The sequence below is a fragment of the Atheta coriaria genome, unplaced genomic scaffold (genome assembly GCF_025399875.1).
Source record: "Atheta coriaria isolate IRGN ID8LTWV9N9 unplaced genomic scaffold, Caltech_Dcor_3.1 hic_scaffold_6_pilon, whole genome shotgun sequence".
NCBI classification, from domain to species: domain Eukaryota; kingdom Metazoa; phylum Arthropoda; class Insecta; order Coleoptera; family Staphylinidae; genus Dalotia; species Dalotia coriaria.
The window spans coordinates 3,396,383-3,418,222 of record NW_027045448.1 but is presented as its reverse complement, the minus strand read 5'-3'; the positions used below and the strand labels follow the sequence as shown (position 1 = coordinate 3,418,222).

Below are 21,840 nucleotides of genomic sequence, written 5' to 3'. Positions count from 1 at the left end.
ACATGCTCAATGATCAGCTTACACTTTACTTGCTAATGAATTGGATTTTCATCCTTCATTTTGCGCGGTTTCACTAGCTTGTACGTAGATATATATTTGCACATTTAATAGTCATTTTATGAATATGTTAATATATTCTAAATAAAAAAAAAACATAAAAAGAAGGAAGCTATGCCCAAAAATATCCAAATAGGTAATAACAAAACAATTTCACATATAAATGGCATATAATTGGCATAAAATTAACTGCATAAAAAGTATTGTCCCATTTAAAAGACCTGTGGAAATTATTGTTTCTAGGTTTTAAAAATGATTTTTGGATTTATTATTAATGATTACTTTGTCCATCGTGTAGGCATATACCTATAGGCATCCCACGATTTATTTCTTGCTAATATAATAACTGTTAGATGGAATACTTACAAGTAACGCAATATTAACAAATAATAAATAATACCATAAATTGTAAATTAATCAGCAGTGTATTGAAGTCACATTCAGACACAAATTAATTTGTAATGATTCACCTAGATGGTTGAAAAATGAAAGCAAGTAGAAAAAACTGGACTATGAGTTTTTAATGACTGAAATCCCAAATGCTATATGCCATATAGCAACACAATTTTACTCAATACCCCAGGGCTAATTCTAGACGAGGTAATTGTATTATCATTTTTAAGTGCGTTTTAACCGACTCATCCATATGTTGTTCTCACGTTGCTTACGGTTTCCGTGTAGTGATGTTCATGTTTGTGCATGGTCGTTTTAATGCGCTTATAAATGCTACTTATATCTGTTTCCGAAAGTGAAAACAATATAAAAAAGGTTCCGGAGGGTACTTGATTAAATAATGAAATGTTTTTGATATTCATTCACACATCGTTTGCAGGCAATTTGTCATTTTGGTGTGTTTTTTTGTCAACGTGGAGTTGTTGAGCGGCGGATAATGATGACAACAGGCATATTAGAGACAAAACAACAGTTGTTTGCTTACGCCGAGCGCGCTCGTCAATAAGTAATGCACGTAATAGCTTCATTTGTGTCAACTATCACACAAAGTGTTGAGCAAATTAAGTTTTTTCACCAGTTTTTTCGGCATTTAATGAAGAGATGTGCGCAAATTGTCACGTTGTTAGTCACACTTCGTATCACAAAAGTTGAAGCTGTTGAAAATGTAAATTGTAGGTACGTGAGGAAACAGATCACGTTTGAGTGATTACATACACTCGTTTGTTCTTTAATGAAGTCAAATGGCGGACAGTGTTGACCTTTTTGACAGAGAACAAATGGAGATTTTAAAAAATCAGATCTTGTCATCTTACAACTTTTAAAATTCGTTGTCTATGTTTTCTGTGTGAAGTGTCGACTTGGGCAGCAATCAAACGCTGGAAAAATAAGCCATGGGCAATGATTGATCGGAATAATTGTGTGTGCATAATACCTAATTAATATTAATTATTATAATTAATATATGAATGTATCAGATGTATCAATTTTACACTTGACATCTTCGCTAGCACAATTTTACAGCTCACTCGATCATCACTCAAATCGAACATACGTCCAAGGTGGGCAAACCTTGAATTGGGTACCGGTGTAAAGGTAATTTGTGTTTGTATTGAGTGATTGGCTACATAATCGTTACCTCAATTGCATAAAATAAATAAACACGTATTGCCGAATGTTGCGTATTTATACTCGATTACTCGATTTGATTGGAGTTGTCTTCGTTTGCACGAAACCCAATATGTGTCCAACATGTTTTCATATTGTAGCATGCCGTGAGATCTGGTAAAAACCTCATGGCAAACGGTAGTAATTTGTAATAATCATTAGTTTTCTTAACGACGCGCTGTGTTTTAATCCAAGAATAGAAAAAATGCCAAGTAGCGCCACACGCGGATGTAAGACCCTACTTGTGTTCATATTCACCCAGCTTCGGCCTCCTGGGTCCACGGGGGTTCCTCTTCGTGGAGACGATGCAGAAGTTCAACGCTACGGCCGGACACGCTGAGACGTGACAACGCGTCACTGAAATATGGAGATAAAATGTTTATGCGCATGTTGGGTGCTCGTTCTCCCATGAGCGCTATGGCCGCAGGCTTCTGGCGTTCTTCTGTCCTGCGCTTATCTCGACGTGCTCATCGCGTACGCAAGCATAGAAAGATGCGCGCAACTCAGCGCTGCGTGTAGCATGTTACACGAACATGTAACACTTTTATTATTTTTTGTGGTAATCGCGGTAGGCCGCTATTTGTGTTCGTAATGAATGTTCTGTTGACGCTACTATCTATATGTTGATAATATCAACTGGTTGACAACTATCATATCGTTGTCTGCAGATATTTCTATCAGTGAGTAAAAATAATGCTATAATAATCGAAATTTAAAACTATAAAAATTTGCTGGGGCGTCCTCCAGACGCTGGTTGCATAGCCTGCCCGTTTGTTTATTCACAGGCAGAGAGCCATTCATCCATCCATCGATGTCTTTGTATGTCACTATATTTACCCAGCAGGATTCGTCTGGCTTCTTGACTGGTTGACGTCTTTTAGATGTCACCACAATTCAGATTCATGGATGCGCTCGCAACGCAGTAGCTGGCCTCCAAGTACACATGTTCGCATTGACATCTCCTCCACGGCCACTCTTTGCGACCATTTTGCTCTGCTATGCGCGCAGGTTAGTGATAATTCAGCATGTTCGAGAACAAAAGCAGCGAAATGACATTAGAATGGATGCTTGTCGCCAACGCAGAGCAGCGCTTCTACCAGCAACTACCATTTTGATGTATTTCCCAGATAAATGGAAAATATGGCGGAATTGTGGACTGTAGACGAAATAAGTCACTCTCAATGTGTATTCCTTCTGCCATTGGTTTGCGCGGCTGGGTTTCGTTCGCATCGCCGTGTTTATTTCGTTTGTTTCGTTGTTCCTGCCCGTGCAGTTGTCGTCGGTTGTGGACTTGGATTGGCTTCTTGTTTCTGCTCTTCCATGGAAATATACGAAATATCGATGCATTCGGTATTCATATGCCCGACCGTTGTCCATGGAGCGCTGTGTAGTCTTTGTCGGGACTATGCTCTGCCATGCTTGCGTTTCACAAGATGTTACTTTTCGGCCGTGGCCGTAATAAATATCGCGCGCCGTGAACAGCTCTGATTATGCAGATTGGGTAAAGCGCACACAATGGACTATTGTCTTTGGGTGCTGCCGTTGCGTGTGTGTGTCGAGGACGAAAGCATGCATTTCGCCTAACCGAAGAAGTTGCGAGTTTCTTTGAGTGTCGTCCATTTTCGTATCTTGGCTGCGAACATAAATTTATATTGAGTGCTCCAACCACTGATTTCAATATTTTACTAACAGTACGGCAGTGATGGAATCGTATCACTGTACTCGTACGTGAACAAATAATAATAAGACTATAAGAGAATGAATCATTAATTATTAAAGTAATGTTTCTACAATTTTTGTATCTTGGGACTAATATAGATTTTAATATTTGTTATACAACTCCCTGTACTTTAAAACGCAAAAATGCGTGATACTCCATTTAAAACAAGAAACCGAGATACGTTGTTCGATGAGCATGTTCGATTTTATTCATATATCCATGTTTTGCTTGAATTCAAATTTTGAATACAATGGGCTAGCGCATTGGTGCATCAAAAATGGGTACAAAATGGCGAACATTTTTGCAGTCTTATTGGTCCTGATATGTAGGTAGGCATCGCATTATTTTAATTGTTTTTATTTTTCTCTTCACCGTTCGAACTTACCGCACTTACTCAAACAGATTATTACTTCGTTGAGATTGTGGACGCGCGTGCCGTATTGTTAGGATTCTTCAAATTTTCTTCACACAGAATGCGGAGAATAAAAGCTTGAAAAAATATATTACGGTTGACGCGCGTGGATAATAAAATCTAATATACGACAGTTGTGAAGCGTTGGCTTGCATATGCGATTGCTTTTGTAGTTTTTTCCTGCCTTCACCTCCTTATGGCAGTTTAGATGCCGTTCGTTAGCGCTCAAGTTCGAGTTAAAAAGATGCTTAAACCCACATGCTCCATACCCGCAAGATGAGTCGCTAGAAAACGTCAGATGTGTGCGTTGTGAAATATTGTCTTTTCCTCGTCTGTACGTTTATCACGATTTTTTCAGTGTTCCTGTATATTTAGTTACTTAGTAAGTGAAGTTCACTCGATATGCAAGACAGCAGAAAACTTGACAAAAGAAATCGCATTTTGAAGATTCTAACATTGAAATAAATCAAGAGCACGTATGCCGCGTGAAAATAATCTCTGGACCATCGTACGCAGCCAGTGAAGCAAGCTAGAAATACGTTAATCTCAACTTCCTGCGTCGACCTGTATCGCTTGTGTATTTAAAATAGACGCTTGTCTCGTGTGGCATGTGAATGTTGCTAAAAATCCTAGCAGTCGCAGGTTCGTCGTGTTAAAGTGTCAGCCATAGATTAGTTTCTCACGCTAGATCGCTCTCCAATTTGCGTTTGTACTGGACTATCGCACACACGCAATATTGCAACCACTGCCTGCTAATCGTCAATTGTACACACATTAAAAAATAAAAACAAAACATTGACTCCAATGTAATTAGAAAAATGTCACAATTTAATCTAAAATATGCACTACCTATCAACGACGAAAATATGAATATTAAAAGTTGAAACGCTAACGAATTGCAATGATATATGTTGTTGGAAAAATGCAAACAAGAGCAGAGAGCAGACAGAACGGAACGTCGGCAACGGCAGACACGATAATTGCGTTTGAAACCCGACGCAGACTAGACGAAAACCGCGCACCAGTCCAGACGAATATTATTGAATATTCATTATGAAATTGTAATATTTTTCTTCATCGTGCGGAACCTCAACTTACGTGTGTTTATGGAGAAGAATGTAAAAACTGTAATACTACCTACTATAAACGTTGTACAATCGTGTGGCAAGCAAGCGCATTCATTATAAAATAATACAATATTTATGGGTTTTATGTATTTATGTAAATGCAAAAATTACACACAAACGCAGCCCGGTAAAAATGATAATAACACAATTTTAATGAATATGAATAACCATAAACTATGTCTTGAATCAACAAAAAAGAATTAATGTACCAATTGCATGCTTTTAAAGGTGTACCTACATATGATGAAATAAATATTGTTCACGATGTTAAAATATAAACCAATAAATGTTTTTAGCTTAAGTGGTTCTCTTCGGCCAACAATTTCATCATGAGCAGTTAAATTTGTTTGGTCAGTTTTCTTGTAGGCTGCAATGAGAAGATCGCAATCCCCGCAAATTTACAGCGCAGTCGGGAAACTTCGTAAGTTGTGAGACATTTAATCCATCGTTTATCGCCGGCTGTAGTCTAATACAGATTGACATGCGTGCCCGGCCCGTGGGCAATCGCGGGTTAAAACGTGGTTAAACTCGTAAAGTTATGTTACAGTTTATGCAAATCGGCTTCTCTTCGGAATATAGACGAGGCTAGACTTTTCTTTAGCGCGTAGTCTCATTTTGAGCTCTTCACATTTGCATATCTTTAACATCGAATCTATTTTAAGATGTGATGTGATTTGACATTAAAAATTTGAATAAAAAATTTAACAGTTAAATCTTTGATAACAACTTCCAATTTCAAGCACTCTGCGAGTGTTTGCAGTTGTCAGGAATAGGTAGGTATATATCTATATAGTTATATATACGTGTTCTTGCACGTCTCGGTGAACTGGAAGGAATGCGCAATCAAATAAATTATTGCTTTTATTCCACCGAAGCCGTACACGACGGCTTCGCATGTATTATATATAAATGTAAGGCATAAAAATGTAACAAACGTACTTGGCTTTTTATTTGCTCTTTGGGTTCAGTTTTTATTTGATTTTTAGCCGATTTGATTTTATTTTGCTTTTTTCTTTTACTTCATTTCTTTGTGGCCGGTGCATTTCGCTATTTGTTTTTTACGACTTACCGTAAATATGCATACGAGACGAGTGTTTTTTTTTATTCTTCGACCGCAAGCACTAGTGCACCACTATATTCTGTAGAATTTTAGTTTTGAAAGAACTTTGTTTGAATGATCAGATTATGCTAATACCTTTAAACTTAAAACATTGTTGAATCGCTTAAATACTATGCACAAACATGTTTACAAATGTTGATCAAACCGTTCGACATGTCGCTTAGGCGTACACGCATAAACTTTCCGAAAAAAGTGCGTTATTATTGTGTAATGCACTTCTTTCTATCTAAACGTGAACGTTTTTCTTACGCGCGTTGAGCATTTTGGTTGGCTTAGAAAAAACTAGCAGAGACAAACTTATTTGCCTCGCGATGACGGTGAGCATGTCTACAAACACGTGTCGTTAACACAGTGTTGATTGAAATATGACTTGGGTTATGTCCCACATTACTTATTTTACACACTCAATAAGCGTTAAAATGTTTGTCAAGTAAGAAAAAAATAATCCGCAAATCACCTTTCTATCTTTTCAATGAATGTAATTAATACTAAAATTAAAATTGTTCATAGCCAATATAATGAATTCCGACAATGTGAATGTGTGACAAATATTATACTTATAATATTTATTCTTCTTCTTGAAGGGTGGATATGCAAGAATTTTGTAATTTTCTTTAGCTGGAAAAAATGTAACAGTAAAAACATCTCTTTAAGATTTGACGATTTTATTGTTTGTGTAGGTTTTCACTTTTGACGCTATAGAAAAGAAACATTCATTCTAGTGCACCCAGACTTTTGTGATTCTTTGGGATTATGGCAAAAATGCTATTATGAGGTCACAACAATGAGACAGACGTGAAGTGAAGTGGATTATTATTATAACCACTGCTATTTGATGATTGTATGACGCTTGACGTCGGGAGCCCTCTTTCACCCTCTGTTCTTTGCATCCGCGTGCACCCCCCGGAGTGCCCTCTTCGCATGAAATCACAGAATCCGTCGGTGTCTCACAAAGTATAGTAAAGCCGACAAGACACGTGAAGCACATGCATTAGTACGGAAACCGTGGCATCAAAGTGGGAAAGGATTCGAGGATGTGGAGATTAAACGGCGCCCGGCCCCGAAATGGGAACCAGTCGTACATATGTTGCACATCACAACAAACCGCAAAACTCGATAGGGGTCGTCTATGAAAATCTCTCTAGAAATATTTTCAAGTAGTTAACATTTGCTAAAGACTCCATACCAACGTTAACATTGATGTGACAGTTGATATCATTGATATTAAAATGTTTTCGATGCAATTTCAGAATAGTTAGTTGTTTTTTAGATATATTTATCGCTTTTGTTATTTTCAAGTTATCAGTCTAGTATGTAAAGAGAGCCAATCAGAACTCAAGTAAAAAACAATTTGGCGAACAATCGCATTCTGTAATCAACGTAGAATGCGTATACAAAAAGTACTAACATGATTTGCGCATGTCGAGTATTCGAATCGGTTGAGCACTATCTATCAATTACTGCATTGCTTTATAATGAGTTGTTGATGTCGCCATTGTTTTGAGAAAAATAATAATTTGTATCCAATTTGAAATCAAGCTTGGTATAGCATCGATTGTCAAGTTGAATGTAAATTATAAAAGCATTTATATGTATATGTTTGTCAACGTGTCACTAAAAATCGGTTGGAAAGTTTGGAGGGGTTTGTGCTCGTTGCGCAAGCCGTGAATTGTCAACAATGACAAAACAACATGTAACACGTATGTAATTCGTTTGTAATACGTGTGTTGCACGTTTCGAAATAGTACCAGATCAAATTTGAATGCATGACCGAAGCGCGCACTCGTATTTTCGGTGTATTATTGCGGCTTGACAATAGCCCTGCCACCATGAGGTGCCCCGCGTGTAAGGTACGTACCGCGCATTTATTGTGTTTGTATGATCACGGGGGGTGCCAAGAATACGTGTACATGGCGCGCCCCGTGGTGCCAGATTCACATATTACTTGGGTGAAAACGTTGTTAACGTCGGCTTTGCGTTTCCGAATCCGCATAAGCGGTTGGCACCCTTCATATTACACAATTCTTATAATTCTGTAAACTTAGTCTATCAACCAATACTTTATGCATACTTTATAAACATACTAAGAGTGCTATTACTACTACGAGAATCATCAAGCATAATGAGTGGGAAGGTGTTGAGACACATTCTCCGGTCATAAATTTCTAATTAACTTGCGTATCAACTGAGCGATAATGCTCTTGCAACGTCAAGTATTTCCTCGCAACTGCAAATGAGGGAAGGATTTGGGCGGGTGCATTGGCTTTTAATAACGCGCAGGCTTCGGTAGATAATTAACGGTGTTAACAGATGAAGCTGCCGGGCCTAAGGTTCGTGACGGCGGGCAACGCTAATAAGAAAGATCCTAGTGTCAAAAATCGTCAAAAAACAACTTAGGTATTCCGAATTCAACTCCCCGCGAAAAAAATTAATATTGCTGTGCCAAAGCAACACAATTTCTTACAATGCAAGTGACACAAAGTTAAATTATAAATATTTACTTCAATCATTATCCTGATTTGATTGTACAACAGATTTTGATGATCGGTTTAAGCCGCGTACTGGATGCTCCCTCGAAATAAATAATGGTTGTTTACAAATAGAAATGTCAAACATACGGGACACATTAAAGCGTAGTGTGCGTTTGTAGCACGGCGTTGTGTATTTTCGGCCCGGCTTTTATTTATGGAAGCGTTTTTTTATGCCTCGATTGGCAGATGTCGACTGCTACTTGTGCGCATAAACGAGACCAAATAAAAAGGAATAATACGCTTGACGGTGGCGGCGCGACGGCCGGCGCTGGGCGAAAGCGTGGGCTAATTAACCGGCACGGGTAATTAATAAAGTGTGCTCAGCGCGCACAAGCGCAACAGACGCCTGACGCCGACACGTTTGAACTCTGCACACACACCGCACGTAGAGAGTATTCTGAGATTGTTGTTTTCGATGTTGTATGGCCCATTGTACTATTTTTTTTTTGTTCAAATATTCACATGACTAGCTATGGAGCACGTGATGTAGTCTGGCGTAAGATTTGCAGAGAGCCTTTACTTCATACAACAATCAACTTTTCTGTAATTTTTGGTTATAGCCTTTCGGCGCTAGGTTTTACATATAATAATCCAATGTAATAATCCAATGTAAACAACATTTAAGTGAGTGTCGCATTGGTCTTTTTGCGGTTGTCATGTGCGCATCATAATTTACATTCATAAGGTTTTGTTTACGACGCGCGCCTGAACCATGAAACTACAAGATATGGACTCAACGTTATCGAGTAGAGTAGATCAAACTAACCACGTATTTGTGGATTTAAAATAAGCAGGTCCCAGCAGCACCCACGAGTCGCCATTTAGGGTGTCGTAAAGATTTTCTGATAGCACAACCACAATTCCACATTCCCAAAGCAAACTCGAATCTTTCACTTGTAAACTGAAGTTGGACAAATTGTCTCTCTGTGCGTGCGGGAATAAAATGTTTGTTGATCATATCGCTGCTAACTACAATTTGAAAATTTCCACGCTTGCATGACAATTTTATTAAATTTTGAATATTTTTGTTGCAGGTTGTTTGGAATGAAACGTTGCGGCAGGTGTCATGCAACTATACTTTCATCGGAGCTGGTAATGCGTGCCCGCGACTCCGTCTTTCATGTACATTGCTTCTCCTGTGCTGAATGCTCAGCTCCTCTTACAAAAGGCGATCATTTTGGGATGCGCGACGGGGAAGTCTTGTGCCGGCAACACTTTGAAATGGCGTTGGCGGACGAGCCCCACGCGTCTAGGTTCCATCTAACACAAAATCACGGTGCTACCACGGTTCCTCAACACTTCGCTCCGCCGTTCCCAAGTCCAGAATTTCATCACCATCATCACGCGTCATCTATACCACCGGTAGCGACTAGCAACGCCGATATCAGTCCTAATAAAGTTCCATTCTTTAATGGCGCGCCGACGACGCCGCGACAAAAAGGCCGGCCACGGAAAAGGAAACCTAAGGATTTGGAAGCGATGACAGCTAACTTAGGTAAGAACCTATAACTTGATCTATGTAGATAGTTACATTTCGCGTTACGCGCTGACATCTTCCTTGTTGGGTGTTATTGGGTTCGTGGTAGGATATTTGTGTGTTTAACTTTCACGTGGTATTCATGCACATCGTTAAAAGTTTTAGAGGGTTGGCGATGTTTTGCGTTCTGTGGGTTGTGGGCTAGAAGGGTTGTGTGCGATGATGTGTGATCTATTCCGGTGGTTTTCCCACAGCGCGCACTTGTGTGTGTCCTCGAGCGTTCTCGACCACTCGAGCATAATAATGCTCCTCGAATGGTGTGTGCTTGTGTTTGTTTGCACGAATGTAAAACCGCATGTTAGCTCAACAACTCGTCGAAGCGCACAACAAAATACGGGGCACCCGACAAAACTGAACAATGCGAGATATAAATATATTAGTTTATCTTACCACTGATCCATGTTATAATCGGCGATAATACTTGATTCTTTCAATGAAGGCATATTGCGGGAGAGACGAAATCGTAGTAATGGGAAAAAGGTACGCGCTATGAGCCCACAGAACGTTAAAATTTAATATGGAACAAAATGTGAATCAGAAATTATTTTTGAGCCGGTGTTAATTTTAGTACTAAAATGTTTTAATTTTATCCCGATACATAACTCCAAACACAAATTCACAAAGTTTGATATTGAGATATTAGACCTACCTAATGCCTTGATTGATGTTAGATGTTTTAAATTTGAGATTTAATTGTCAAGCATCATAGGAGTGGTTTTCAGTAATAATAATCATGGACATTGCCTGTAATACACTATGACACTTTTGCAAATACTAAAAAATTGATTTGGTGAAAATTTTATAAGGAAAATAATAAAAAAGGATTAGTTATATGATCGGATTGAATTTGATCCTTGGCGTAAGCAGTATGTTCGCTTGGCTGCCTGATTAATTGCCGTGGCATAGGCAAAGAGAAAATCCCTGAGAGGGAAAACAATCCGCTTTCGCTAAGCGGGTAGGCTTAGTATTCGTCTATCGGACGCCAATCCTGTATGCACGCGCTTCACTCATAATTGGCCATGTGGCAAGATCAACATCCCTTTTGTGATATACATACACACATAGAATAGCTTAGTAAATATAAGCAAAATTGGTTTACTTACTTTTCAGTGTTGTGTGAAAATAGCCAGCAATAAATTGAGCAAATAAATCGCCGAACTAATTTTGAACATGAAGAGTTGCGCTCAACGTTTAAAGAGTGTCCAAATCAACACACATGCATAAATAACATTGTGCTGCTCACGAGGCAGATATAAAACTTGGAACACACTCATGTGTACGATGCACGAATGTGTGCTCCTCCTCGTCTGTTTCTTGGGTATAGAGAGCAAGCGCACGGGCGGGTTGCCCTTCTTGGAAATCAACGAACAAGCCGCATGTGTTTGTTGCCGTTTGTCACGCTCCGTAAATTGAAATTAATTATTTTTTTAAATTTCACATACGTACATTGTACGAGTACTGTTCTCATTAACGAAGACTAGCAAACCGAACTTATAAAACTGTAGCACAGCGTAACGTTTACACTGACTACAAACATTTATGATAATATTGTCACCTTGATGTTTAAGTAGTTAAATTGAGATTGCTACAAAACCTTCGAAGCAAGATAATTTATAAAGTTTTACAAATTTTCTATTTTACGATGTGATACGTTTGTTCCAGCCATTCCGACTTAAATTGCCCCTGCTAGTAAAAATTAAGCAATTCCCACACATTTTTTATTCATCGGTCAATATTTACACTAAACAACTCGATTTTAAAATTATTCTCACCGGCATTTATTTAAATTTTAAATGATACGAAAAGAAAATAAAACCGAAGCCATCGGATTAGCATATAAATTAATTTCACTTGTAGGTATATATGTAGCTACCGCACGGTGTTTGAGTTTTTTTTCTTCATTCGTAATATTTGGTTTCATAACATGGCATTAGTACAAGAATGTCTATTAATCGTTAAATTCATTTATTTATTTGATACCAACAACGACTTTTTTTAAACGCACTTTACTGTTTTATGTTAATTTGGTCGACTGTGAATGACCACGAAATAACAGCGGAAGGACGCGACAAAATTGCAGAATGCGTTCGATGACCGCTTTATTAGATTGAATCGATAAAAACTGTTCAAACTTGTTCATTCTTTAAATATATTTTTATTTTAAATATTTATTCGAACAGATCTTGTTCTTAAATGTTTTTTTCTGCTTCCACCTTTAAAACGCTAGTTTATCCACGGGTGTGACTTAAGCCCGTGACTAAAGTACTATTGTCATCGCCTTGGTTGTCCGTTTTTACAGTATTAGGTAGGTACTATGTGGAAGTAGAAAAATATCATTATGTTTATTTTATGACAAAATGACGTTCTTTAATATTTTGCCATAATTTTCAACACTTTAACACAAACGCGATGTTGCGATCTAAGTATAAACATTTTTGGTTTTTCTGGTTGTTTCTTCCCACAGTGGATGCGGTCGTTAAATTTAGTTATAAAACTATCGTGGCGTGCCAGAGCTCTACTCTGGTAATTTATTGGAGACATAAAATTCGTAGGATTTTTATTGTATTTAGTAGAGCAGCGGCAGTAAGGTGTCACAAGGAGGAGCGTGGCTCATGAACGGCCAGAAACAAAAAACGTGTTTTGTCCGCTTTTCAATGAAAATAACCGCAGCAAAAGCGATCTTGATTAAATCAGTATATAATTTATATTTTTACGATACGCATCCATTGACAATGGACAGCTGCATTGTTAACTCCATCAGTAGGTTTAAAGCGCGCGCTCGTCTTGCTTGTGTGTACCTACTGCTTGAATTTAAGTAGTTCGATACTTCGGTCCGATGACCAAGATTGAAAGATATCTTCTCATCTTGGCGGGCTTGTTTATGTCCAGGCATTTCGGGACCGTGCGTCGTGGAATCTTCGGAATCATTTGGATCGTTAGAAATGTCCGCGTGTTAGAAAATTCCACTGTTAGCCGCTTCCTTTACTTCGATACGCAAGGGAATGCCATTCCTATTAATGGTTTAATTTTAATGATTTTGGGTGCTCTCTATGAGATATTTGATTGCCGCTTCCTTGCTTGGACTTGTTTGGTAGCTGTTTTCGGGAGTTAATTAGATCGCATACCACGCCTGCTAAATAGATTCTTGGATTCCCGTCATTTTTTCCTTTTGAACCAAAGGAAACAAAGAGCATTGAAAATTTATTACGGGAATGTTTAACGTTCGATAACCTACTGGGGCAACCATTTTGTTTTGCAATTTGATAATACTAATCACCTTGGTTCTTGGTGCTTGTTAGCACTAGTAATCGCAAGTAGAATCATTCGTTCGGTGCAATAAATAATGTATAAATATATGCGCAATATATAAATAATGGTTTGCTCACATTGTGTACAACGTCTATGAGGATGTAGTATTTACATGAATTATGAATAATTCATTTAATAGTGTCCTTACACAGTAGCGTTTTTTTAAATCTTGCTTAGAGCACAAGGCTTTCATATTTATAGAAGAATGAATTGAAGTTATTAAAAAAATACCCCACAGACATTGCATGTTTTTTATCACCTGATCATTACCAGTTGATTGAAGACAAGTGAGGTTTTTATTAAATATTGGATTTGTTCGCCTGTTGCAGATTTAAATTCCGAGTACTTGGACATGCCGTTCGGGCGATCGCCGGGCGGCCACATGGGCGGCAATCAACGGACGAAGCGAATGCGCACTTCCTTCAAACATCATCAACTAAGAACGATGAAGTCCTACTTTGCTATTAATCACAACCCGGACGCAAAGGATCTGAAACATTTATCGCAAAAGACTGGACTGCCCAAGAGGGTATTGCAAGTGAGTAAATCTTCAAAATATTTTAATTTAGGATTTAAAAACCATGGGGGAACCCGTTTTCCTGCTAAGTTTCTGAAATTACGAGTACTAGAGTGAATTCTCTAGGTTATTACATCATTAATGCTGGTCAAAATATTATTCAATATTTATTTGGTTGCCTGAAGAACCTGGCATAATATCTTGCACGGTTATGCATAGACTCTGTGAATATGGGAATTAATGTGCATGTTTCGTCTCGGTCCGTGCTCGAAATTAATATTTTATGAGGCCTTGTTATTCATACGTAAAACGCGCGCGTTTTGTGGCAACCTTAACGGTATATAAACGCGCTTAGAAAAACTTACACTTGTTTGCTCATATATTTTTATTTTAACTTTTTCTCGTCATTAATACCGAAATTTCCGAGTCGTAATAAAATATTTTATGTTTGAATTTTATATAGAAAATTATAAAAATCGACGCTATGACGTTGGCGCCGTCGTCTTGGATAGACGCTACATTCATTAGGCTGAGCAAACAACCAGAGGGAGCAGAAAAGCAAAGTGTGAATTCAGCGCGTTTTTTGCCATCGTCGCGCAGTAAGGAGTTCGTGCGTTTCCTCGATTTTCGTTCAGTTAAACAATCGTGCAACGAGCGGCGCGCACGATGAGGACTCATTTTCATTATTTGCATGGCGCAATAAAGCGCACGTGACTACGTTCCCTCTTATGCTCGAGGTTACCGAGTGTTCCATGGATCCGAAAATTTTTAAAGGGGAAATTTTTCCCGTGGGCAGGCGATTTCGGAATACTTGTTAAGGACCTGTGCTTCCAGCGTAGGAAACGAATGAAAAAACTGGGTCTATTAAAATCTTTCACTCGGCTGCCGCTGTTTGTCTTGCCTTGCATTCACACAGCAATCGACGCAGGCTTATGGATGTGCACCTCCACACAGAGGTGAAGTCGGGGAGGGGAGTATTCGTTAAGGGGTGGCCCTTATTTCAAGATAACATGACGACTAAAAAGCCAAGCACCAAGGCTCTCAAGTCCAATTTAACTATACTTCAATAATTCTGTTTCGATATGCGGCTTGTTTTTGCTGAGTATGTGAGCGTATGTGTAGGTAGCTATATTTCATTTTCGGTTTAAATCCAAATTCGGGAAAAAATTCAAAATTTGATTTGCTGTCAATAAATTTCTTGAAAATTCCTACACGACGGCGAATCAGATACGCTGCACGCAAGTTTGGAAATGGATGAACGAATGTGTGCATGTAGGTATATGTTGCTGGATTTACAAAGGCAAGTTATTTCTATTTCTGCTAATTGCCGAAGGCGGCAAGGCTGTTCCAGACCTGGCTCGACGTGGCGGCAACTCTCCCTCGCGCACAGCGCCGTTGAGAAATGACTCTCCGGCTGACTGATTGCCATGGAGACCGCCGTTTCAGCTTTCCTCTCTTATTCCGGGGCCGTGCGCTGAAGAAAAGCAGGAAAGCAGCGATTCGGTGTTCGCCGTACCCCACACTAAGTATGGGCAACACAGAGGATATCATTGCGTATCGATCGCAATTTCGTATCATACCAATAGACAGACGCACCAGAGCGACAAGATGGCCGCACAAATATGTGACTTACGGCACAAAAAATAAATATTTAATTCACGTTTAATATGCGAACAAATTTTATTAAGTTAATAGTTATAGTTAGAGTTAATCTTAGCTGGGTACATTTTGGTCGGTTTAAATCTCGTTACTTACACTTAATCTTGCCTTGGCTTTCAGTAGGCTCTCTCTCTGATGTATTACCGTAAAGTGCACAAAAAATACCTATGGTATCCATGCGGCACCGTAAATTAATGCCGACAAACCGTGCGCATTTATTTTCATGCTGATGTTTATTTTGAGAAGTGGCACCACAACATCAGCGCTCGCACTAATTTGCCTCAACGTAAAATACCAGTCTTCTCCCACTATGACATTGTGAGGAGATACCAGCCTACTTTGTTCCTAAATCAATACTCGGATGGTGACTTTTTATCTGGCATGTCGATTGGCAGTGGAAATAATTTGTTTCAGACGCAAAACGCACGCCTTTCATCCACCCACGACGAAAAGCAAACGACATGAAAAAAGAAGCGTATAAATCATTCCTCCCCTCAGGATGTAGTAACTCCAATTACGAAGGATTCGCCTTCGCAAACGCGTGCATCATACGCCCGTATTTCCTTCCAGGCAAAGTCAAACTAATGCTAGAAGGCAGGGATGATCCCTTGAAGTAAAATCCCTGGACAATTTCGGGATTTCCTATTTCATGTTTCGTATTTCGTTTCGGGCAACCATTTTGTGACTCTGCATTTCTCTTGGAAGCTGAGCAAATTTAATTTAACATATTTAAACTCATTTGGTAGTTTTATATTTATTTATATTTTTCAAACAACAAAGTGTAGATGCAGCCATCATTTTACATTTGTAATGAGCACATGCACGCATACCTACCTACACCAGTGTGGCAATTACGTATTTCGAATTGTTGATTTCAAAACAGCACTGTCGGTAAAACTGTTTATTTGCTTGCTACTCGCGCCAATGTGTGGAGCGACGCTATTTCACCATTTTGACGGATCGTCCATTGTTTGCGCCTGCTCACCGCTTTCGGGTCGTCTGCAGTAGTGGGCAATAAAATATTCCGTAAAAAGTTGCATTGCCGATTGACGAACGGCAAGATAAACCGACTGCAACAAATGATAATGGGCGGCCGAACGAGATTCCTCCACGATCGGCGGTCAGCCACCGCGCATCGTTGCTACAAAAACTTGCGCACGAACGACGAGAAGGTTTTCTCTTCTTGTCCGATTAACGTAGCGGCGTATCCCTGCAATGCTATTATCAGCACGTTTATTTTATTGTTATTAATAGTAGCGGAACCGTATTAGGCACTTGAACGGCCGACACATGCAGCGCTTCAGTCACCTCTCCTCACTCGTGCAACTTTCAGTAAAATATTTAACGTACCGCGTGGTCGCTTCTGGTGAAAAATAAAATTTGCCAATTCCCATCATCCTGCGCTGATCCGACGAATAGTAACCACTATAGAAGATACTTCTTGTTTTGCACTCCACTTTGAAGTCCGCGCATAGTCGCGAATCAATTTCGAATTCCATTCGGAATCTGCTTTTTTACATCCGCAAGCCGCATTTGTACACAAACGTATACAGATCGGGGCGGTTGAATCGGCCGATGGCTATGTATGGTCATAAGTGTGTGAATATGATGGCGTTGCCGGAGATGAGGAACACCGCAAGTCGTAAAGGTTTCAGACATTCAGGCGCAGGAAACCGTCGTCTTCGTGTACGCATTTGAAATTTTTAGGAAGCACATGAGAAAACCGTGCGTTTTGTTTGATCTACCCTATTATAGACGCTGCAGTAATTTTCTATTACCCACAGATCTTTTCTTTAAACTGAAAAAAAAAAAAACAATACTGTGTAATACATTGATGTGACACCCATAATGAAGCTCCTAGAGATATCAATTGACAAATTGTGTGCTTATTGTTGCAGGTATGGTTTCAAAATGCCCGAGCAAAATGGCGACGGATGATGCTGAAGCAAGAAGGCAAATCCGGTGATATGTGCTCCTCTATCGATGGCCTCAGCGATCTGGATATGTATCCCGGGCCAGGCTCAATGGCGGGCAGCATTCAATCGCTCAATCCACACAGTCCGTCGTTCATGTTGCCCCCAGGCAGCCCCTCTTCGCTGGACTGCTCGTGAGGTGACCTGCCGCCTTCATCTAAGCTCGGTTACGTACTTAAAAAGTTCCAATTTTAATTTTAAGGTGTACATACAAATTACTTTAAAATATTCAAGAAGCACACAAAAACGAAGGATGCATGATTTATAAAAGACATGCAGGTTTTTTGGTGATAAACAAGACCGTGCGTGATTTATGATGCATTTTGTGATCTTATTTAATATATTTTGAAATAAACTAAGCGAAAAAGTCGACCTGTAAATAGGAAAACGTTAAACAATGTAAAAAAACATGATTTAACAACCGACGAAACAAGGAATGTGGCAAAGTTAATCAGATGGAATGAAGCAATGTGTAAATAAAATGATGATCGTGGAAGGGGCACATATTCCTATACTCAAGGTGCAAAACACATAATTTATTATTCTTAAGTTGCCCTCCATCACACAATCGAAATGCTTCAAACATTAATTAATGTTATACTTAGTTACACAATATTATGAGATTTATTAGATTGCAAACATGTACAATTATAATTTAATTTAATTATTTATATTTTAAAATTAATATTCATGCTACACGACACACATAAGACAAGATATTATCAAGTTAGAGGTCCATAGCCGAAAATCGGTAGGCTGCTAATATCATTACACCATTACACACGAATTACATTTAATGCGCACTAATATTGTTTAGATAATATTTTTAATGATTTTTATTTGTTCGAGCTTAAAAGTAGCTAAAATAAGTGTATGTACATGTACAAGGTTTTTCTCTCGAATGAGTAGGTACAAGATTTTTTTAAGTTTCTCAAAAAGTGGACAGATTGTAAAAAAATCAGAACTATATAAAGTACACAGCGAAATTTTATGTTCCTATGTTGATGGCACTCGCGCGCGCGATTACAATTACTACCTGGTAAATAATTATTTATATGTTTTTTTTCGGTGTTTTTTGCGTTTGCCTTGTATGTGTACCTGATAGCAAAATGATTCGAAACGTTTTTGTTCCTAATACCTAATCGATGTTATTAAAGTGTGGTTTTATTTAACGCCTAGGTACATACCTACTATTTACGAGTACGTTTGCACAGATTTTCGTTAAATCTAAGATAAGTACAAGCCGCAACAAACAAGGAAACGCAACATCAAATGAATAAAATTACGATATGACTGTTATTTGCATTTTCCACAGGGAAACACTTGAAACTTTTACAAAATGGTCAAATTTTCCAGTATATTTCTTGGGTTCCGAATCAAACGTGTAAACTTAGACTAAAAATTAACAAATTGTCTTCCTATAAATGACGCCAAATGGTTATAGTAGTTTCAATTTTGATTTATTTTGATGTTCGTTTCGTTGTCATGCAAATGATATTCACTCAAAATGGTGCACTAAACATACAAAAATGTGAGCGTCTTCTAGCAACACGCACCCGCACTCTTATTATTATTATTCATTACTAATTATTCATTAATCATTTGTTAATTTATTCCTATTATATTTAAAATGCACTTCAATTAAATGAGTTCGACGATAAAGGGGTGTGTGTTGCGTGTGAAAGAGGATGAGATTGTACAGACATGCGATTTGCGATTATAGAACAATTAAAAAAAAATCCACAAGACATATTTTACATATTAGAGCGGTCATTTTTTATTCACTCAAATATTGACATATAAAAAACGACAAAACACAAACAAGACACACCTGCAAATATCATGTTTTGTACCTACAGGACAGAAACCAACACAAGGTGGTAGCATATTCCTATTAATTAATAAACTATACAAAATAAAAAACAATGTGCCGAGTATTTATTTCTTCCTTTTATAATTCGATACATTTTACAAAGCTTAAATTAAATTTGGCCAATGGTCAAAGATGAATGATGGATTTAAGTAATATAGCGTTAAATACGGGCAAAGACGATAGGAAACGATGGGAATTAAATAAAAACGTGATATAATGATGTGGTTTATTGCTCGTTCCAATCACAGCTACCGATCACATCCCCTTCCATCGCTATCACAGGCGTTTATTCCATCCACAAGAAATAATTTAATTATTGGTTACCGCAAGTGCATCGTCATCATTATGCTGCGTCTCTACAGTGCCTCTTTTCTTACATTTCATGGGTTTGTGTTCACATGCACCGGGGCGCTTCAGAAACCGCTGCAGACAAGGATGTTGGTGAAAAGGACTCGCACGCTTATGGGTTAGTGAACGTGAGCTTACGTTCATATATGGGAATAGACGAGGGTAACACTGGTAATTTATTACCGCGTTTTTATTAATATTACCTTGTGCGCATCCATTGAGGCGCTGACGTCTCAATCAAGCTTCTCTTGTTCGCGACCGATGATTGCTTACCTACCGTACCGTGCGTCGTTTGCGTTCGCTCATTGCACGTTCGTGAGAAATTAATTACGGCTGATTGAGATTTATGCGCGGCCTCCTTGTGTGTACACATTTTGTGTTATTGTAACAATGTCGGTCCACTTGTGCTTGCATTTAAACTACTCACAATTCTTTAGTTTTAAACATGCGGTTATAGTTTGCGCCTACTTTATAAGAAGGTTTAGGGTTTTCTCTGCAATTATTCAAATTTTTCTCGCCGTAAACCATCCTTGGACTCAAACGAACATTTTAAAAAAAGAATTGGCCAAATTAATCTACGCGTTGTTGACTACCAACAGATTTTTCAATTCATTTTTATTGTTATAGATATAGATAAAATTGATATAGATAAAATGTATATGTATATAAATTTATATATCAATTGGATTGTTTTTCTTTGACCGACTTTGCTTGTCAAATTCCGAATTTCGCATGTTCGCTTTGCTCTACCTGGCTTTCTGCGCATTTTATGCTCTCATTGCCAACGCATGTGTAAGTTGGTGAGTGTGTATGATAGGTGCACGTTGCTCGGTTTCATTTCGTTTCGGCGCGAGTTATTAATGACAGTTGAGTTTTTGAAACAAGGGGCTTCCTGTGCTCAACGCTCGGAGCCGTGCCATGGCAGCATCGGCGAGCAATAAATCAACGGAACGTCTGAATTTTTCGTCACAGCCCATCACAAAACGCACAGGCGCTGCGCTCGAAAACTTCACATCATTAACGAAAAATGTTTGACTGTAATCCGATTGCGCACACAGTTCAACCGCGCGCATCGTGGATGTCGCGCGTCGATCTGACATTCCCGGACGAGATTTGACGAAAAATAACGGCGCGATGGTAATACTTCTGCCCGATTCCAGTTTTCGAGTTCCGCCGGAACTTTTCATATTTTGCTCGCTATTTTTTATAAATACGGTTTTATTTCCATGAGTATGAATACGGAAACTCAAAAATTTTTCTAATGAAATTTTGTTTACAAAAAATTTGTTAAACATGTCTAACATGACATTAACAGCATTATCTTAGTAACAACGAATTCCAACAAAACGTGGATGGTTTTGTAAAGCAAGCAATTGGCAATTTGACGTTTCGATGTTTTCAGTCGCTTGTAATACCAAGCATGTGTTTTAAATATAAAGCTACTTTGCTTGAAAATGTTATTTATTCATTTGTGGCCACTAAAAACACACTTTTAGCTTTTTTGCTGGCTTACATGCTTACTGAAAAACTTAGTCACAGAACGAATCATTATAACGGGCTGACAAATTTAGTGAGTTTATAAAGTCTTGTCGAAAGCAGTCTGGCAACGGTGTGCATATGTTAAAAGACGTTTGCAGCCGTACACGGGTCACTGACAACCATCAATCAAAGGCGCATGCAAAAGCGGCTCGTTCTACATTAGAAACAAATAAAGAGAATTTCAAGAAAAGTATGTCCATCTTCATCCATATGTTGAGCACATGAACATTCATTTCAAACAAGAAACAAACAGCCTCTCAACAACCATCTCAACATTTTTTTGATGGGAATATTAAATTTGTTTGTCCATTTATCAAGTCTTGAAGTCTTTTTTGTCAAAGGATGGATGCTACGGTTTGCATTTATAAGTTTTATAATCAATAAATATTTAAAAAATAAGAATATTTAAATTTATTAATCATTACGTATACTGTGCAAGAAATTTACGAGCAATAAATTCAATGCTAGACGATTGCTGATAACTTTAAAGTCGTTACTTAA

At 38.4% G+C, this 21,840-nt stretch overlaps 1 protein-coding gene across 2 annotated transcripts in view; it reads left to right on the top strand.

Moving 5' to 3' along the window:
* Positions 1-19,505, top strand: part of LOC135793922 (protein apterous-like) — a 46,034-nt gene extending 26,529 nt beyond the window's left edge. For both annotated transcript variants that reach the window (XM_065305049.1, XM_065305048.1), the window contains exons 3-5: positions 9,619-10,079; positions 13,760-13,968; positions 17,505-19,505. In XM_065305049.1, the coding sequence (XP_065161121.1) occupies positions 9,619-10,079; positions 13,760-13,968; positions 17,505-17,717 (883 nt within the window). In that variant the 3' untranslated portion in view covers positions 17,718-19,505. The remainder of the gene's footprint in view (positions 1-9,618; positions 10,080-13,759; positions 13,969-17,504) is intronic.
* The last annotated feature ends 2,335 nt before the right edge of the window (positions 19,506-21,840 follow it).